The following is a 21,422-nucleotide window of genomic DNA, read 5'->3' on the forward strand; positions in this document are numbered from 1 at the left end:
CGCGACACCTGGTAGACTATCTGAGACGCTTTACTTTTTAATGAAATTTAGCAGGTAAAAAGAAAATTACTGTACAAAATTTAATAAGTGGTTTTTAAAATAGCCAAACTTTTATTAAACAACATCTTAACATGAGAACGTCATCAATATATATATATATATATATATATATATATATATATATATATATATATATATATATATATATATATATATATATATGCACACTAAAAAAAAAAAGGTAGAAATTTCTACCTTATAAAAACATTCAAGAAAATGTTTTTTAAATCTGGAAAATAAGGTGCAGATATGTCATTCACAACTGATAATAGAAATTTAAGGCGGGAACCAATATCAGTAAAGCTAGTATCAATGTCGGCCATCTTGTCCAGAAGTAAACATAAAATGTAAACTTTCACCTGAATGGGTAGCAGAAAACATTGAAAAAAACTGATTGGAATTGGACAAGGGGCATAACTCAGTTTTTACAAAAATTGATTTAGTACCTTTTTCATTTTTAGTTATTGATCTAGAAAGGCCTATATATTTTGTTTCTAAGCAGAATTTTAATTTTGCGCTTTTTTAATGCTGCGCCTGTGTGTTTCGCACACTTCGCACACGCTACGAGCCGGCTCTGTATATATATATATATATATATATATATATATATATATATATATATATATATATATATATATATATATATATATGTATATATATATATATATATATATATATATATATATATATATATATATATATATATATATATATATATATATATATATATATATATATATATATATATATAAAGAGAGAGTTAAATAAATAGATACAGATGCAATATAGATTTATTGTATGTTATAATTGTTATAATAGTTGAAAAATACAAATAATAATATATAATGACAATACAAATAATAAACATTTAATTAATAGTCGTACTTTTGTTAATAGTATATATAGCAATAAAAGCCTACATAAATATAACAAAAATGAAAAAATACTATCTACACCAAAAGTCAGAATGATAACAGATTTAACATAAAATAAATCTCTAATTGTTTCTTTTGACGTCCAAACTATATTTTCGATTAAAGTTACATTGAAGTAATTGTTTAAACTGCTGACGAAAGGTTCGACTTACATATGCGTAAAGAAAAGGATTAACTGTCGAATTAGGGTATGTTAAAAAATTGCAGACGTCAAATAATACCCTAGAATAGCATTTATTACACATACCAACTAAAAGCCATTGTAGATTAAGAGGTAAACCAGTAATCAGAAAAGCTGATATAATGCTTGCTATCATTTTTAATGCTTTTTGATGTCTTTTTATTCGCTGACGTTTTTTTAACAACTCACGACTTGTTTGTATATCTGCATGTACACCTTGCTTTAAATCAGAAGAATAAGGTAAAGATTGCCATTGGGATAATCCTTCAGTAGAGTTTGGTACTAAACTTGGAAGTTGAAAAGATTTTGGCGCTTCATAAAGCTGTTGCCGTAGGATGAAATACATTTTCCCGTAAATTACAATAACAATACTGAGAGGTAAAAAGTAGCCTAAAACTGACGTAATAACAAAAAAATATTTTTTAAACTTAACATCATCGACTTTTGAAAACTGCTTGTAACAAAGATTTTCTGAGAAAGTTTTCTTTTTTGATGTATATTTATAAAAGTTGATATACGGAGCCCACAATATAAACGCTAAAACCCATACAGATAACAACTTAACAATAACCATCGAGGTTCTTTGATGTAAACGGTGTTTTATAGGATATTTAATTGAAAAATAACGATCAAAGTTGATTAAAACAATGTGGTTAATTGAAGTTTGAATTGATACATAATCTAACACTAAAGTTAAACTGCACATTGCTTGGCCTAAAGGCCAGTATCCCAACGCTACTTCCATAATGTTCATGGTTATAGGGTAGAACCCAATAAACATATCAGTGAACGCCAAAGAAAGTATAGGTATATTTGAAATATTTCGAACTTTTTCGCTTTTAAAGTATGCGATAATAATCAACAGATTCCCAAATATTGTAACAACACTTAAAATTCCAGCACCGAACATAACGAGTGTTGAAAATGTTTGAGGATTCTTTATATAATTTCTGTCATTCATCAAAACCTGATTGGAGTTCAATATAAGCAAAGAAGTGTAACATGTAGTATTCATCGTGAAAGAAGAGGAATTCATCATTTGGTTTGGTGTAATGCCTTTAAATCAAGTTAACATAAATCAATATTGGAAATTGAAGCGGTGACTCTTCCTAAATTACTCGTAGAACAATGAAAAAGTTGAAGACTAAAACTGTTTCTATTACTTATCTTTATGACTAAAATGCGTAAAATTGGTTTGCTCAACTAGTTAACAGATTAAGACCAACGCTAAAATATTTTTTAAGATGTAAATAATAAAAAATGTTACGCAAAAGTAACCTTTTCATTGGTTATAAATCTTCTTGACGCTTTATGTCGTTTGTTAATTGGGTTTTGGAACCTTGTGTTAAATTACACTTATTGCACTTTTGAGATGATAAGACATCAGACGGCGACATAAATGAAAGTTTCAAGCGGATTATTTTTTATCGTTTCAGGTTTTCTTTTATTGATTCAAGAACAAAAAAGTGAAGTAATGTTTATGTAAAAAGTTTTATTTATAAGACAAAACAAAAAAAAAGTACAAAAAAATGATGTTAATAATTAATATTTGGCAACTATTTCAACAGTTTTTATTTATTTAAGAAAGTAATTCTTAAAGATATACAAATTAGAATACGTTTTTGTTAACAGGGTTGTAAAAAAATGCCATTTTAAATACGCAGCTTTTATAAGGAATACGATATTATTATAAAAAATTAAAATAATATCGTATACCTTGCATATATTATATTATTTTATATATTATGTATTATATTATCTTATATATTATATATTATATTATTTTATATACTATATATTGAAAATATATTTATATACTATATATTTTATAAAATATTTTATATACTATATAAATATTTTATAAAATATTTTATATACTATATATTTTATATACTATATATTGTGTTATATGTAAGATATACAATATTATTTAAAACTTTAAACCGTATTTAGATTCTTATATTAAAACCTTTTGCAAATACTTACTTTTAAAAACAATGATCATAATTGTAAATTTATTATAAGAATTAAATATTTGCAGCTAGTTCAATAAAGATTTGAAATCTATATAAGAATAAAAAGTTTTTTCAATTAATTCTTGCATCCTAACTTGAATGGTCTCTCAACGACAGTCTCTCTGATCTGTCAACAATGTACTCTAATGATTAGATTAGACAGGGGTCGGCAACCTTCAGCTCGCGAGCCGCATGCGGCTCTTTAGCCTGTTGAGATAATATATTTTAATTCAAAACAATCATTAGAAAATATTACAATTCCTATGGTTTCGAGGCTTTTTATAAGATTTTTAAGAATTATTTTAAGAAAAATAGCTCCCTACTCAAAATAGGTTGCTGACCCGTGAGATAAAACAATATTTTTAAAATTAGTTAAATTTTCATTAAGATTATACTTTTAAAATAAATTAGATATTTGATACACAACCAAAGGGAATCTAGAGTTAAAAAAATGAAATTAGGTTTGTCTTACGCTTTTTGATAAGAGAAACCATTTTTCAAAGAAATGTGTTTTAATTCATTATGAATAATGAAATTTGCTTGAAGATAACTTTTCAGACTTGATACTCAAAACTCTAGAGGCCAAGGGTATGATTGTGCAGGATTTATGGCAGGTGAATATAAAGGAGTTGCTTCTTGAATAAAGCTCTTAATGATAATGCTTTTTTGTTCATTATGAAAGCCATAGACTAAGTTTAATTGTAGCTGCTGCATGCCAAGTTTAAAAAGTGAAAAACCTTTGCCAAGAAAAAGAGAAATTTTTTATTTTCCTAACTTTTCTCCTAATCGTAGTAACTGTCTCAAAAAATATTTAAATCTAGACCAGGAAAAAATGATAGACACTTTTCGAACAAGATGGATTCAAAAGCTGAGAGATCTTGACGTTTTTTCGATAATTTTATAATTGTGATTTATGCTACAGAGGAGATAGGATTAAATGAATCAAAGGAGTACAACAGTAAAACTGCTTCCAAATCCTCTTCTTTTCTAAGATTATTAACAGATTTTCTTTTATAGTAAGTTTAGTTAACAAAACAGTTAACTGACTTTTTTTATGCAATTACTGTAACACTAAATTTTTTGACATACCCGCGTAGTATTTTGAAATAACTAATCTAAAAAATTAGAAAAAAATTAAAGTTAATATACATTACACTGAAAGGTACACTATTGCTTTTAGGTTGGCCTTTGGTTTTAGTCTTGATATCTAAGAAGTGAGACCTAGATTGTCTAATATTCAGGTTTACCAAGATAATAATCCAACAAATACAGTTTGTGAGTACTTTAAACATTACTTCTCCATTAATTGAACATCTTGTTAATGAGCTAGATAATAAGTTTCCGGAAAATGACGTATGTTTGTTTATAAAGGTCTAGCAGCAGTTCCTTCAACTGTACTGTCCAGAATACAAGTTAAGAAACCATGGAAATCTGATTTTTAAGAATTTTTAAATTTCTATTCATCTGATATGCCTCATTATACTTCGTTGCTGGTATTTTAAAGGCCGTTGACATAAGAGGTTTTCCAAATATAAGTTAAGCGTTTATTTATATATAACGAACAATTCCAATGACAACTTGTGAATGTGAAAAAAGTATTTCAGTTATATATATATATATATATATATATATATATATATATATATATATATATATATATATATATATATATATATATATATATATATATATATATTTATATATATATATATATATTTATATATAAATATATATATATATATAAAGATAGAGACTATTAGTCTGTACTTATTTTATATTAATTAAATTTCAATAAAAAAATATAACAGAAGTTAATTAAAAAAAAAGAATTCCTATTAACAAAAGAAAAGAATCCAGAAATGGAAGGTTAACCTTAGATAAAATTACTAAAACTTTACATAAACTGCAATCAAGAAAAGGATAGAACCCAGAACCTCAGACAAAATGATAGTATACAGATGAAGTGCAGAATCCTATTGCTTACCTTCTCGTGGGTGCACTTCGTTAAGTAAAATTAGTCTTAAAATTACATGTCTAATTTTTTTTTTTTTTTTGTTAATTCACCTCCCCAAGGCCGAGAAGGCCACTACATACGAGGAGGCTACTTAATTGTGGTTATAACCCTCTCTCAACTTTATAACTCCGAAACACGAACCTTGACGAACAAGGCCGCTGCGCGGAGAAACAAGTTGAGCGCGGTACTACAAGGGACGTGGTGGGGATCGAACTCGGAACCTCTCGCTTATAAAGCGAGCGCTCTACCACGACACCACTACCGCATGAATTTATGAAGGAAATAGCCAAGGCAACATTTGTGAAAATTTTTATTAAAAATAGATACCACAAAAGCAATACAAAATAAATTTAGTTATTATTTAATGACACAAACAGCGGCGTCACTCCTAAAAAAAAGCTGTACGGGGCATGTCCGCCCCACCCTTCCTACGCCTTTTTAAATTGACTATACTTAAACTTTAGGGAAGTTGGAGGAGGAGGGGGGTGTTTAAAAAAGTTTGCATCATCCATTTAAAATGCTAGATCCGCCCGTGCTTTATATATTTTGTTGCTTTCTTTTTTTTATTTTATGGTTGTATTTAGGGTTTTTACTGTTTCTTTATTTAATTTAAAGTAAATTTTTGATACTATAAAAAAAATGTCTAGACTCAAATCGTAGACAAAATTTTCAATGCTAATTATTGCGTGCAGTAGATTATTTAAGTTTTCGATGCTAATTATGGTGGCCGACACTACCGTAGAAAGGAAAGAAGCTCTTGATAAATAGCTTCTTTCTGTTTTTCTAAAAAAATAGACACCGGGTTGTATATACTAACAATCTCTGCAGAATATAGTCTCTGCACTTTTAATATCGACAATTAGTAGTTGTCAATAATTAGTAATTAAATTTTAGTAACAGTTGAAAGTAGTTGTTTAATTACAGTATTGTGGATTTTTGTAAATGTTTTACTCTCTTTTTTTTCTTCTGTTACAGTGAAAAAGGTTTTCGTAAACGGTTTACGGTAAATCTCATAAAACAAGCTTTTGAACACCAGTAATAAGTAAATAGTTCTTACAACGGTTTTGACTTCTGTTGTTAGATCTAATCAACTGTCAATATCACTATGGGTATAGCCGTTGTGGCAAAGGCTACATCAATAAATTATCGATGAAATAAAATATAGTATAGGGTAACGAGGGGCAAAATGAGACTCTTCAGCATTAATTTATTTAATACAGGCCGCCTAAGAACTTTCGAAAAAAGAACTTTACATTTTTCAAATTTTCAACCATCCTTTATAACATAAAATATGAGTTGCAAAATTGCTGTGGTTTGTTCACCAGAGATCATTTATTGACTACACCAATCCTGTTTCATTTTGCCCCGCTATGTGGGGCAAAATAAGACAGATTTTTTATTAAGTAATTCAAATAAATAATGATAAAAAATTAAATATTTTAAGATAAACATTTTATAATGCAATACAGCTAATAATAATACGTAATATATAACCAAACAAATAAAATACATAATCAAACTGTCACTAGTTAATCATATAATCAAACACACTGTCACTAGTCACATAAATCACATAATACTTCACCAGTATTTTGAAATTAACAACAGTCCGAATGAGCCCAAGTTGTACATTTTAAACATTGACTCTACTTTAATACTTTTGCAGCCATAGTCCATAATCCATTACAAAAATAACATTCCTAGTTTTCAACACCTAAACTTTCAACTCTTTTTTTACCCTTTTTTAATGCACGTTTATTTTCTATTCTTTGTTCTTTTAACTTTTTTGATTTTTCAGACGATTCAAATAGCGATTTTCTATAATGTTATGTTGTTATCATTTGCGATTCTTCTCCCTTTCTTGGTAATAAAATGATCTTTGAAATAGCTAAATTTTAGAAAAGCAGGGTATTACTATATTAAAATCAATATTTTCCAAACATCCTGACAACAATGGTAATAAGGTGCTTGAATTAACTTATGAATCAATTTTATCAGGTTTATGTAAGTTGGCATTAGAGCCTTTGTCATTATTAAACTTACATCTGGAATTATATCCCGACACAAAAAAATAAATTCCAGATGTACAAAAGCCAGAACAGACAACTTCTACAGAGACAGCTTCTTGATAGGCTTTGCAGGATATACCTCTAAGACAAGACTTATACACAATCCATTTGACACCGTCAACCATGAGATTTTACTAACAAAAATGAAAAACTATGGTATAAAAAATCAAGCTTTAAATTGGTGTAAAAACTACCTTAAAAACAGACAACAGTGTGTTGTTATAGATAGAAAAAGCAACTCAAATTTACTAAAAACAAAATGTGATGTACCCCAAGGTTCCATTCTTGCTGCTCTTTTGTTTCTTATTTATATAAACGATCTTCCAAACGCCTCTAATATCTTTAAAGCTATAATGTTTGCCGACGATACAAACTTATTTTACTCGTCAAAGACAATCGAAGACCTCTATGAAAAAACAAATGCTGAACTAAAAAAAGTTAGTATATGGTTTAAATCAAATAAACTGTCACTCAATATAGAAAAAACTAAGCATATACTATTTCACTCTAATGAACAAATTAAAAAAAAAGTACCCCTGAACCTACCATTAATTGTTTAATATAGAAATTGTAACCATCAAAAGAGCTCTGAATACAAAGTTTTTAGGAGTTCTAATTGAAGAACAAATATCCTGGCAACCCCACATAAACTTTAAGACTAGTATACAACAAAAACAAATTTACTCATGCTCAACCCCTACTGGAACAAATGAACGCACTAATTATATTTCAAATAAATATTTTTCAAAATATACTTTTCGTGTTTAAATATAAACTAAGTCTGGTTCCAGAACATTTTACAGCACACTTTTTTTAAATCAATATAAATAAATACAATACAAGAGCAACAGGCAACTTTAAGATACCTTTTGAAAGAAAAAGACTCTCAAAATTCTCAATTACATATCGTGGTCCCTATTTATTTAACAAATTAGTTTCCAGAAACGAATCACTATTAAATTTAAACAACGAACACTCTCTGAAAAAAAAGCCAAAAACTACAATAATCAAATTAAACAACTATAAGGAATTTTTTTAATTTGAGAAAAAAAAAAAATAAATGTAACTTAACTTTTAATACAAATCGATAAAAAAAATATCAATAACAAGGTATATATGTAACATATGCATATATAGCACGTATGCAACTGATTTTTTATGTGTACTACACGTCTCTGAAAAAAGGTACTCGATGACAAAACTGACCTCTGCGAGCTTCCTATGACTACAAATAAGTAATTCTTTTTATCGATCTTACACAAATTTCGTTTTTATCATATTTATACACTAACATTATTTTGAAATGTGGTAAATAAACTTATAGTGAAACATCTAAACTCTTCTCCAAAAAATCAGCTGATTTATTTTTATTTAGTAAATTTTTTATTTTAATTGGAGTAATATAGAGATATATTTCTCGGATTATTTTTACTTACACACTATTATATTGTTGTAATTGGTATTTATTTTATTCATGTCTCGGAGTTGTAAGCAACTATATTTTTATTTACTTCGTATATATCGAACTTTATATTTATGATTTAAATTTGTATATTTTTACTGCCAATCAGTGATTGGTTACTTGTATTTACATTGTAGTTTTAAAATAAACATGTATAAAAAGAAAAAAAATCCTTTTATGTAGTTAACTAATTGACTTTCAGTATCATCTGGAAATACTTTTTTAAATGAACCAAGTAATTTTTTATTTATAATAATAGTATAAACTCTTTAATTTCCTTAAATCCTTTTGTGTGAAGCAATTTATATACGTTAAATGTCAAAGCTGCTTTTCTTAATGAGATTACTTTTAATTTTAACATAACATGCTCTGCTCAGAAAAATTGCCACATTTAGTTTTTCTCTTATAGTTTCTAAGCATATATAACTTTCTAAATAAACATGGCTGATATCGACAAAACAAAAAAAGCCACAACGTCTCGTTTTGCCTCGTTTTGCCCATGTTTTCATCAAAATTGTGTAATTTCCTGGCAATTGTGTCATAAAAATAAAATATCAATATATGGAAATGATAGAGTAATGCCTAAAGATAATAAAAAAACACTAACTTTGGATATAGTAATTTTTTTCACTCTGTAAGATAAAAAATCTCTAAGAAAAATTATAACAAGAATGCATCGAAATTCGTAATTGTCATATAGCCAAGAGATGAAATGGTTGTCGTTCTCTTTATCTTCCTCATTTCAAAGTGACTCAAATATTTTTTGTAACACTAAATAATTTAAGAACACAAATAAACTTTTAAAAATCATTAAAACAATAAACTGCGTGGTTGGGATCATTATAAATGCGATTTGTCTCATTTTGCCCCGCTGTTTTATTTTTCCCGGATATACCCTTGTACTCTTAGTAATAGTAGTATATATTTATTATTCTCATACATAGATTATAAAAACAATATATATTAAAAAAAAAAAAAAAAAACAATTATTATTATTACGGTATTTTTTAAATTTATAAGTTGATGTCTTTTCTTTAAATTTTTAAATTTATAAGTTCATATCTCCTTGTAAAACGTCATATAGGAAAGATGCCTCCCTCCCTCCCCCCTTCTTCCTCTATGTCGTATTCGTATAAAACAAGCTTTAAAAATCGATTATTAAGTTTATTTTATCAATCGGAATTAAGTCGTCAATTAAATAATGGAACTTTATAACTCGCGAGGTTGGAATTACTTTGTTCTATCTTCATGTTTTTCCGAATCGAAAAAATAAAGTTCAATGTTTTAAATGGACCTGCAGATCAAATAACATAAAAAACGCAAACAAAACCGATTTGTATTAATTTCCTATACATGCTACCACAGTTTCAAAGAAATTGTACTAAAATATTTAAAGTGCAGGTATCTGAATTACTACACCCTGATTTGGAGATTTTAACAATACACACTTAATTTATAAATTACAATGTTATTTTGTTCTATCTCCATTTTCTGTTAAAAAATATAATACAAGTTTGTATTTTGTATATATATTGGCAAGATGATTGTATATTTTGGCAATTAAAGTACTGTAAGGTACATATCTGTTTTATTAGAAAAAAGTCTTATTTTACACTAGTGAAAAAATAATATAAACACGCTATTTTGTCTAAAATTTAGTTCTACAGAGAAGATAAGTATTGTATTATCTAAAGTATGTTCCAAGATCTTCACAACAAAATAAAACTTCAGTTATAAGTTCTTGAAGCATAACATCTAAAATACATTGCACATCATCTAAAATACATTGCACATTAAAAAGATATCTTAAAGAATAATTAATTAACCAGCACTTCTGGTTAGTTCAATAAAAAATATAACATTTCAATAAGAAGCCCATTTAATAACATAACATATAAAACATTATTTTGACAATAAATAAATTGCTTTAAAACACTCTTATAAAATGCAATATTTACAGATGCTTTATCTGAATTTTGGAAACAATCTTAAAATTCAAATAGCCTGCAATAGCTGAAAAATGTTTGAAATCCAATTTTAGACAGAAAATATATTACACCAAGGAGACTAATTATTTCAACAGCGAGTGCTCTATTAATTTGACTGTTGATATTGTCAACCTTTGTACACTAGAATTCCCTGGTTCAAAACTTTTGGCGATGGGAAAATGACTATTTTATTGATGGTTTGATGAAGTTTCTTCTTAAAGTTGTTCAGTTCAGTTTTTACATTTAGTCCATAGACCAAAAATTAACAAATAAATCTTTTTTTTTTTTATGGTTACGGACTTGAAAGAAACATTTTCTCCCTTTCTATTTTTATACGGCAGATCAGATTGTCCTAGTTGCTTTCTAACATTCTGCGTCTAAGTTTTAGGTGAATGTTTTTACCTTTAAAGTTTTGTTGCTGTTTTTCTGTAATAAAAATTTCCGTATTTACTATTTTGACGTAAATATCTTTTGATTGGATAAAACGGAGGTAGCACATTATAATTTTAATTTATAATCAGGATTAAGGAGATAGAACAAAATGCAATCGGCCGAGTGAATAAAAATAAGCAATTGCTTTTACTCAGTAATTGGTCACCTTTACGTAAATAAAAACTTAAATAATTTTCCTTAAGTTTTTATTCACGTAAGGCTAAACAACTACTGAGTAAATTGCTTTACATTACGTAAATAAAAGTTTGAGCAAACTTCATCAAGTTTTTGTTCATGTAAAGCTGACCAATTACTGAGTAAAAGCAATTGCTCATTATTATTCACTTGGCGCACAGTGGGACGAAATCCTGATTTTGTGGCCAAAATTCCCAAATTACCTACATAAGGATTTTCGAGGTCGCTGATTAGGAATCTGAGGTCAGATTTAAAAAACGCTAAATGGCGGCTCCAATATGGCGGCCAAAACTGTTCATACGTTGAAAATATGAAATCTCAGGTAGTTTGGTTTTCAAGGTCATTGCTAATGATTCAGGAGTTTAATTAGAGCAAAAACATTGCAAAATTATTTTCAAATTTATACTATTAATAAAAAAACAGAAATTTGTAATTTTAATTTTATTATTATATTTTAAATTGGTAAAAGATTAACTCACATATATGTAAAAAAATTGTTTCTTTAATCCTAGTAACAAAAATCACGTATGTCATATTCATCAATGTTCGAATCATTCGGTTCGGAATCTGATGTTGAACCACTTGTATCTAAATCGAAATCGTTCCTTGTCTTTTGTCTGGTGACTTCAGGTTGTTTTAACAATTGTATAGCTTCTTGATGTAGTGGTTTTACCGGTCTCTGGGGCAATTTCCTGATGCTCGAGAGAAATGGATCTGATGTTAATAAGAGCCTATTAAAAATGTCTCTTTTATTCGATTCTCTTGAGCATTTTCTTTAATGATGTAATCTGAAGTTTTTAATGTCCTTATTGCGTGACTCTTGGGTCACGGATTGGACTTGGACTCTCATTTCTTGATAGTTGATAAGAGTGCTTTGATTCTCCTTTCTCGATCATTAAAGAAAGTGCTTCATCTGGGGTTAAAGGTACTTCATTTTGTGAACTAACAGCAGATATATATTTTGAGGCTCTTGTTGGGGTTGTTAATGTGACATCTTTAACAACTTGAGCAGCATGTACTTGACCAGAAGTCCTTAAAATCATTTGAGCAGCATATGCCAATTCTTCTGTAGAAAAAGTAGAACGTACTTCTTGAGTCTTTCGCCTCTTTGATCTTTCAATAGATGAAGCAAAGGATTGCGAAGGTCACCCACATGTTCCTTTTTTATTATCACTCTTCACAATCTTCTCAGGTGTTGTGCATTTAGTATTGGATAATTTTGAAAATTGTACGGTGCCCTTCAACCATTCTTCATTTTTTTTCAAAAAAAAATCTTCCCATCTTCCTGCTGCTCTCCATCTCGATCGAAAATTTGAAAATAACCGTGATAATGATATTTCATCCTAGCCTACTTGTATCACATGTTTCATTTTTTTGAAAATTACATCTGTCAAAACATCAATGATGAATTTATATTCATTTTTTAAACTGTCTTTTGCCATAAAGAATATATCTTTTCTTGAAAGTTCCATATTTGAAGATTTGGAAGACTCTGTAAAAAAAAAATACAGTAATAACTACTGAAAGTTCTTTGAGGACTATTATATAAAACTTTGAGATTATCATAAAACGGAATGAGAAGTAACTTTTAAAGCATATATTTAAAATAAAAAATTATTGCATTAAAATGTAATTAGTGCTATTAAATAATGTTAATTCACTAATTTCCATGGCCATTAATGCGTGGTGCGACATTAATCTATTAACATAGTTTAATGTCGCACCACGCATTCCTCCATAAAAACTAGTCTCATTATTAAAATGGCACTCAATGGAAACCAGTTTTTAATATGTTATATTTAACACTATACACGATTAGTTCCTTGTCAAAAGAAGGTGGATAACCGCGGTTAAATTTTTAAAACGACATTAGAAAATCGATTTCAGATAAAAAATTTACAATTTTTTATGTTTACTTGTCGCGCGATTTAAATATGAAAAAAATTAAAATTAGCAATAACAGTGCATAACCATATATTCTACATGCCTCCAGAAAGTGATTCCATTTTGCCGAATACCAATTGAAATAGTTTCTTCAGTTTAACAGCACTTTAAAACAGGCAAGAATTTTTCGACGTGTCCACTTGTTTAGTGCGTACCGAACGGAGGCTAAATGTCAACTGACGCCGAGGCCACCCTAGAGCAGATATATACCTGCCCTGTTCGGAATTATGTTCTAGGACTATCTGTAAACAAGATCTAAACGTAAAAAGACAAAAATATAAAACTCAAAAATTTGACTTTTGGCCACGAAATCGGGATTTCGTGCCATTGTGCGGCGTAATGGTATAGTTAGTTTATTTTTTATTTTTTACTGATTTATTTATAAAAAATAAATATTTTATCTATAAAAAGTTTCTACAATATCTATAATAAAAGTTTTTATAATATCTATAAAAAGTTTCCATAAAGTATCTATAAATATTTTATCTATAAAAACAAATATTTTATCTATAAAAAGAAAAAAAATTGACCTAACTCAATTTTTTTGATTTGCGGAGATGAAACAAAATAATTTTAACCTCGCGTCTTGAAGACAATTATAAAATTCCAAAAAAACAGCTCAGTGACTAAAAGTGGCTAAAAATTCCAAAAAAAATCAAACAGCTTAGTGGCAGAAAAGATAGACAAAATGTGTTATTTTCTAGATTTGTTAACCGTTAATACTCGAATCCCGTGCTCTTGTCATACCTTTATTCTGATGGTCTACTTTATGTCCGAAAAATGGCGAGTTGAATACTTTTAAGAAATCGCGACGGAGTTCCCAGTGGACACTGGGCGTAAAAAAGACGTCTTTTAAACGTTTTTTAAACGTTTCGGACGTCTTTTGAACGTTCAAAAGACGTCTTATTTAGGTCCTGTGCCCACTGGGTTATTTCTTTAATATAATGAGTTTCTTAAGGTGGGTGTTAACCAAATTTTTTGAAAAGTACCAAATTTTTTTATTTATGTATTTTTAAAGAGAAATTTTGTACTTTAAAAAAATATATACTTTTATTATAACTAATATTTTCTTTACAATATTTTCCTTAGCAACGCCTCTAGCAATCATAATTTCAGCATTATATAATAGAACATTATGGTCCAAAAATTAAAGTCTATAAATGTTTTGCATCAAACTATAAACCTATTAATTAACTAAACCTTATAAAAAAAAATTAAATTTCTCGTAGTTTAACATTAAAAAATATTTTAATTTTGTACTACAACAACCTTTCTTAAAAATGTTAAAGGTTTCTTAAAGGTTGCAAGCTGAATTTAACCGTATTGGATTTTTATCTTTGATAAATGATATCTTTAGATATCTTTTTTAGAACATGTTGAAAATTAACAGGATATTTTAAGGGTTAATATATTGGTTTGAGAGAAGCATTTTAAACTTCCTTGACTTCTTGTGAGACAGTTTTTTCTACGAACAAAAATCTCTCGTTCAAATAAATCGTTTTTCTGTGGTTGTCATCGCGGCGGTTATTTTTGATAAACTTTCTCCCACTTTCTAAGTTTTAAGATGTTTCAAAAAATTAATTAGTTACGGACTTAACGAAAACATATTTACTATATTTGTTTTAAAAATTTCAGAAAAGTAGTACCATAGAAATTACTACGCATAATTTTTGGTACTACTTTTTGCTAAAAAGTTTTAAAGGAAGATTATAAAAAGATCTTTTTTTTTTTTTTGAAAAAAAAGTTATATTGGGAGTGTTTGCACACTCCCAATATAACTTTGTAAACACAAATCTAACTGGTTTGTATAAAAAGAAAATTCATACGAAAATTAAATATATGGAATGGGCTAAACATGAGGGTCTGGTTGAGGGTTGGGTTGCACTTGATGGAAAACTCAAGCATAATTATTTTGTTTATAGTACACTATATGTATACATGAATGAAACAAACAAAACACTATATATTTTTATATAAATTAAAACTATTATATTACATTATATGCATAAGCTTAATACACATATGAGATAAAATATCTGTATATAAAACTAAATTTTAAAAATTTGAGCATGCACACTATACATACAGTTTCTAATGCGTGTAAAATTGGAATATCAGTATATGATGACAAGAAATATAAACAATTAAATTTAATTATGTTGAAATGATGTAAGAGACTTTTTGCCAGATAATTCCATGACTACATAATGAAGAGTACTACTATACAAAGGATCCCGCACAATATAAACAGCACCATCACTACCTTATTGAATAAATTCCATATTTTTTGGATTTATTTCTCAATTATTCTTATTTATTTTTCATAATGACTTATTTTGACTCATTTAAATATTGTTATTTTATAATAGAATATTATATAATAAAACCGTTGCTATCATCACCCTGATGGTGTTATGATAACACCGACAATAATATTTTAAAATACCATAACTGTTTCTGAGTCATCTTTTTGATTGAAAAATAATCAACTAACAAACTATTTGATAGCCTTCATCCATGATAAATCATATGATCTGAAAATTTACACATGGATTCCTAATATATAAATTTACAATTCCAGTTTAAACATATCTTCTTTTTTGTAATGTCGTAAATACATTTGTATTTTTTTTAAAAACAGACACTTCGATGGTTATTTTGCTTAAAACTACTATATAACTCTAATTGAGACATATAGTTGTAAACTGGAATTTGAGATCCACGTAAAAGCTGTCTTTCTAACTAACTGTATTGACACTTAAGCTAGTCGTCATTTTGTCTATCAAGCTGATTACTTTAAGAAAAAGAACAGTCTTTTAAATAAAGTAAATTTCAATATCTGTATAACTTTTAACGAGCAAATTATATTTAAAAAAAAAAAGAAAATGTTTCAACTTTATTTTTTGATTCAAAAAATATAGTTAAACAATTTATTTTTAACCCTAATTTAATGTTAGAGTTAATAATATTTGACTATTTTTCAAAAAAAAGACTCTTTTGCGGACGTTTTGGATCAGGTTTTGATAAATTTCTTTTTAAAGCTTTTTCTTTTTTTTTTTAAAGCTTTTTTTTTTTAAAGCATTTTTTTAAAAAGTTACTGGAAGTTTTTAAAGCCAAAATGACCGCCGTGAACTAAAATGCATTTTAGTTCAAAAAGATTTAAAAGTTTAAAATTTTTTCTTGAGGTAATCTTTCTTAAAGTCTTTTTTATTGATTTAGTTTCCTTGGTACCCAAAGCTGTTTACAATTTTTATGCAAGTTACTCGCCATAGAGTTCTTTTACATTCCTGAACATAATTTAAATTCTGTTTAAAGGATTTAATGATTTAGCGTTAATTTTTGCAAAAATGTAGCTTTTTATAAGCTTTGGTTAACATCCACCTTAAATAAAATTTATAAATATTTTAAGTTATTATGTATCAACTGATATATAAAATTAATTATAAAAATTACATGAAAAGTTAATTTTTAATTTTTTCTTCAATTAATTTATTTTGTATGAACATATGTTTTATAAATTATTTTTGAAATATGAAATATTTTAAAGTTTAATTTAGATAAAAAGTGGTAAAGCTTTTTACATTTTACTCAAATAAAAAGGCTCATCAAACTTCAAAATTTATTGAAATTACATTATTCATATCATCACTTACTGTAGTGATCTTTTTCTATTTTTAAAATAGAAAATTAAAGCTTTCAACATTTAACTAAAATAATTTTAGTTAAATGTTGAAAGCTTTAACACTTTTTGTTTAAATTAAATTTTATTAAAGATTGGTATGAATTTGAAAATTTTAAATTGATTAAATACTAAATATATATTACTGGAAAGTGCTTTAATACAGTATTTTAATGGTAAAAAAATTATCAAAACCAAAAAATTCAATAAAAGTTTATGAGGTTTTAAAGTACTAAATTTTTGATATATGGAATTGTGAAATTGTGGTCAAAATTTAGATTTTGTCAATTTTGAATTGTCATTAACTGTCAGTTCATATTTAAATAAATATAACTTAGTATCAAAAGATAAGTGTAACATTAGGCGTCAAATTTATATTGGTTTCTACCCACCAGGCATTTTTTAGGGGATAGAGGGAGTGCCAAACCACCACCTTATGTGTTTTTAACATTTGCAAAATTTCTTTTTTGAAATCTTCCAGTTTTATTGGCCATTTGAATAGGCCAAAAAACTACATTTTTTCTAAAGATATGATTTTAACTATCAAAATAATCCAAAGCTCTATTATTTTTATCTTAATTTGCATAAAATATAACAAACTGTTGCACAAGATGACCTTTTTTTGGTATCACTAAACATTTCAAGAAACTATTTACCTTCTATATTGTGAGACCTTGCACTTAATGCCTCCTTTTTGAGAGTCTTGGTTATAAAAAGAGAAAAATATGTTTTGTATTGATGATTTTAGAGTTCTTCTACTGGAATAAGACAAGCGAAAATTATGTTAAAAGCTTGTCATAAGTAAAGCATAAACTTATTATTTATCGGATTAAGTACTCCCAAAAAATTTGATATTTAAATAAAGTTTGAAGTTAAATATGAAATTTAAATACTTGAAAGAATTTAAATATAAAGTTATAGATTTTTTAAATATACAATTTCATATTAAACTTTTGAATAAAAAAAATCAACAATCATTTAAATATTATTAAACAAAAAAGTTATAGAAATGCGCCTCATATCCGTCGTTAACGAATTCCGAAAAACAAAAATTAGGTATCAAAGCGCTACAGTTTTTTATGTCTGCTACATTTTTATTTTCTTTGAAATTTGGCAGATACATAGGAAATGTGCATCAAAATACAGTTAGGATTGCAAATTATCTGACCGAATCTTCAACAATAATTCATTGTGATATTCAAAATTAGGTTGAACAACAACCTAATTTTGAATATCAATAAACTTAATACAAAATTTATCAATCACACATAAATGTCATATTAAATTGATATTTAGCTACTTTTTTTTCAAAAATAATCAAAATTTATATGTTTCTCAAAAGAAACACCTTTAAAAAACGTTTATCTAACGCTACCTAAAAAAAAGTTTTAATAATGTTCGACAGAATTTTAGCACAAAAAAACAACAAAAAGTTCCTTAAATTGACAAGAAAGCATGTAAAAAATTTTTTATTCAATTCTGGTGGGGAGAGGTGTCAATGATACTCCCTTTTCCCTCCCCCTCCTCCCCCATTTCCTTTTCCTGAATTCGTCACTGCCTATAATGGTAATAAGTGATAGTTATTATTGTTATTGGATTTAAATAAGAAAACAAATTTTTAATCAAAATGTTTTAAAAATTTTTTACTGTCAAAGCTCTTTTCTTTCACAGGTTGATATTTTAAAAATGATCTGTGTTTCTTAATTTCTGTTTTAGCAGAATATTGTTACATACTCTTCTCAGGTTTAAAACATAAAAAGATGAGAAAAGAAGTTGTTTTCACAACTAAATGGTGTAAAAAGGTCACCGAAATAACAACAGTACAGGCACTAAATATCTTGGGACATTGACCAGTATAGTTATTATACAGTATATTATTACTATAATAATTCTGAATACTATTCAAGGTATATATTATTTTGAAAATTATCCTAATAATTTTTTGTAATTACCAATGTATTATTGTGTTTCATTTAATTCCTTCAATTTTTTCACTGAATATTTTTCAGATATGAATAAGAATAGGATGCCAGACGTTTGGCTTTTACGAAAGAGAGCACAGCACCAAAACTGTAAAAATAGTTTTTTTTTACTGTCTTCTCCTTCGTAAAAGACATCGGACAGCTGACATCTGACAAACCGGAAATAAGAAGGAAGCATATTTTGCTAGCTTCGACATTTTCATCTTTTTTTTGTTTTATAGCATGACCCAATTTTTTAAACACCTATTATTTATTTTCTATGTTTAAATAATTATCTTTCTATTGTTTAAGCAATGCTAGTTGATGTCTGTTGAACAGAATGAATTCAGAAACTGAAAAGTCTGATGAAAAAGTTTGATGGAATATTTTTTGGGGATTGCAAATAAACTTCAAGAAAAGCAAAATGATTTATCACAGCAAAGTCTTGAAATTGATAATTTCAAGAAAAAGCTGCACACAATTAAACTTAATATTGATTCTTATTATTGTAACTGTTACAATATTGTTCTTTAATTAGCATTTTAAGTTTTTTGAAAGCAAATAAAGCTAAGAAAATCATAATTCCATTTAATCATAGCCAATTATATAAGTCCACAATAAAAAAAAATTCTAAATATGCAGTAATTTTAAATGCCTCTCCAAAAGATAAAAATATGTCAATAACCCATGTATATAATTCTGATTTACTGCATGCAACCTTAATTCACGCAAATATAGATTTTTGAGTTCTTTGGAAAATCTTAAAACTGAAATAGATCGATGGGTATTTTGTATATCTGAAAAATTAAATGTCATGGAATATGACTAGTTTTCCCTATAATCCTGAAATATTTATCATTCTAGTTACAATAAGTATAACAACATGTTACTGTGAAAGGTCCATATCAGGAAAATAGAAGATTATTCAAATAGCAGGGTGTTAGAAAAATAAATAAATGGCTTAATTTCAATTCTCAACATCGTTTATTTGTTAGTAATTAATAAAATTTTCTCTTTCTTTTTGTGTACTTTTCATAAATTTTGTCTTCTAAAATATAAGGTAGTAGACCACTAAACAAAAATAATAAAAAATCTTTGCTTTCAATGATTGTTGTTATTGTTTTTTGTTTGATTTTACAATCTAGTATTAGTTTTTATCATAGTTATTATTTTATTACTGGTTTTTATTAATAAAACAAATTTTTTGTTGTTCATTATTTATTTTATAATTTCACTGATCTCAAAATATAACTGGATAGTGGATTCTATTGTTTTTTCCGAAAAAAGTTGAAGCCAAAATTGGCTTCCAAGATGGCGGCGATTTTAGTTCCTAGCGGTGAAACCGATATACATTTTAAATGGCTTTATCAAACTAGGAAAGAAAATAATTTAAAAAGCTTATAAATTTGTTAAAAATAAAAGAAAACAACTGAATTTTATAAATATTAGAGAAAAAAAAAAGAAATTATTTTTTTGCATAATTGAATTTATTATTAAATGGCATTTATAAATTTAGTTAAGTCTTATGTATAATTTATGCACCTTTTAGTTCTTAGTTACCCAATGCTGTATGCTAGAAGGTTAATAACATAACAGCATGATAAACGGCAATCATTTTTACCTACAATTTTATATTCTCTATTTTTTGTAGCAAGATGCCATTTTGTACAAATGCTACATGAATTGTTAACTGAGTGCTGTCAGTATACAAAAACTCAGGGGTTCCTTCTAGAATTATATTATACTTGAATTCTATTATTGCATAAACTATTTGAATAAAATATTCTAAAGTGTCACTTATACTGGTAAAAAAAAATTATACTGTAATATATAACCATAATACTTAACCTGCTGTTAAGTATTATGGTTATATATTACAGCTTGCTGACTTTTTTATATTAATGAACTGTAAATAGCTGTTAAATAATTTTATAAATATGTTGTTGAGTTTATTCGCATAATAGATTGATTATATGACATATTAAATTCAAGAAAACGATTTGCTAAAGAATACATATCATATCATTAGTCTTAAAGAGATTACTGGTACACAAATGATCTTTTATAATCGAAAAACTGGTTTCATTGGATATTTGGCAGCAATTAAATTTGATCAAGATATTTCTTGACTGGGTTGAAAAAGAAGGTTTACCATTAAATTATTTATTAACATGTAAGCTTAGACAAAACCATCTAGAGCTCATTTTTGGTGCTGTGAGATCTGCAGAAATGTTTAAAAGCAATATCAATTGCCAACAATTCACAGCCACATATAAATGACTTTTTATGCAAAGTACCGTTCAATGTTCAAATGAAAACTGCAGCATCAGAGATAAAACTCATATATAATATGTTGTGGACAATTCTTTTGGTGATTCCAGTACTAAAGTATCTTTGACTGAAATTGAATTAATAAGAAAATATGATTTGTTGGAGAGAGAACGATCTGTTAGTGATCAAGATAATGCAGATATTCCAAACTGCAAC

At 27.2% G+C, this 21,422-nt stretch overlaps 1 protein-coding gene across 1 annotated transcript; it reads right to left on the reverse strand.

Annotated features, from left to right (window-relative positions):
• Positions 1-839: 839 nt before the first annotated feature.
• On the reverse strand, positions 840-2,614 carry LOC105846159 (muscarinic acetylcholine receptor M3). Its single transcript, XM_065803336.1, has one exon. It carries the CDS (start codon positions 2,213-2,215, stop codon positions 1,058-1,060), a length of 1,158 nt encoding a protein of 385 aa, XP_065659408.1. The 5' UTR covers positions 2,216-2,614; the 3' UTR covers positions 840-1,057.
• Between the last annotated feature and the right edge of the window lie 18,808 nt (positions 2,615-21,422).

This window comes from Hydra vulgaris, chromosome 08, assembly GCF_038396675.1.
Source record: "Hydra vulgaris chromosome 08, alternate assembly HydraT2T_AEP".
NCBI classification, from domain to species: domain Eukaryota; kingdom Metazoa; phylum Cnidaria; class Hydrozoa; order Anthoathecata; family Hydridae; genus Hydra; species Hydra vulgaris.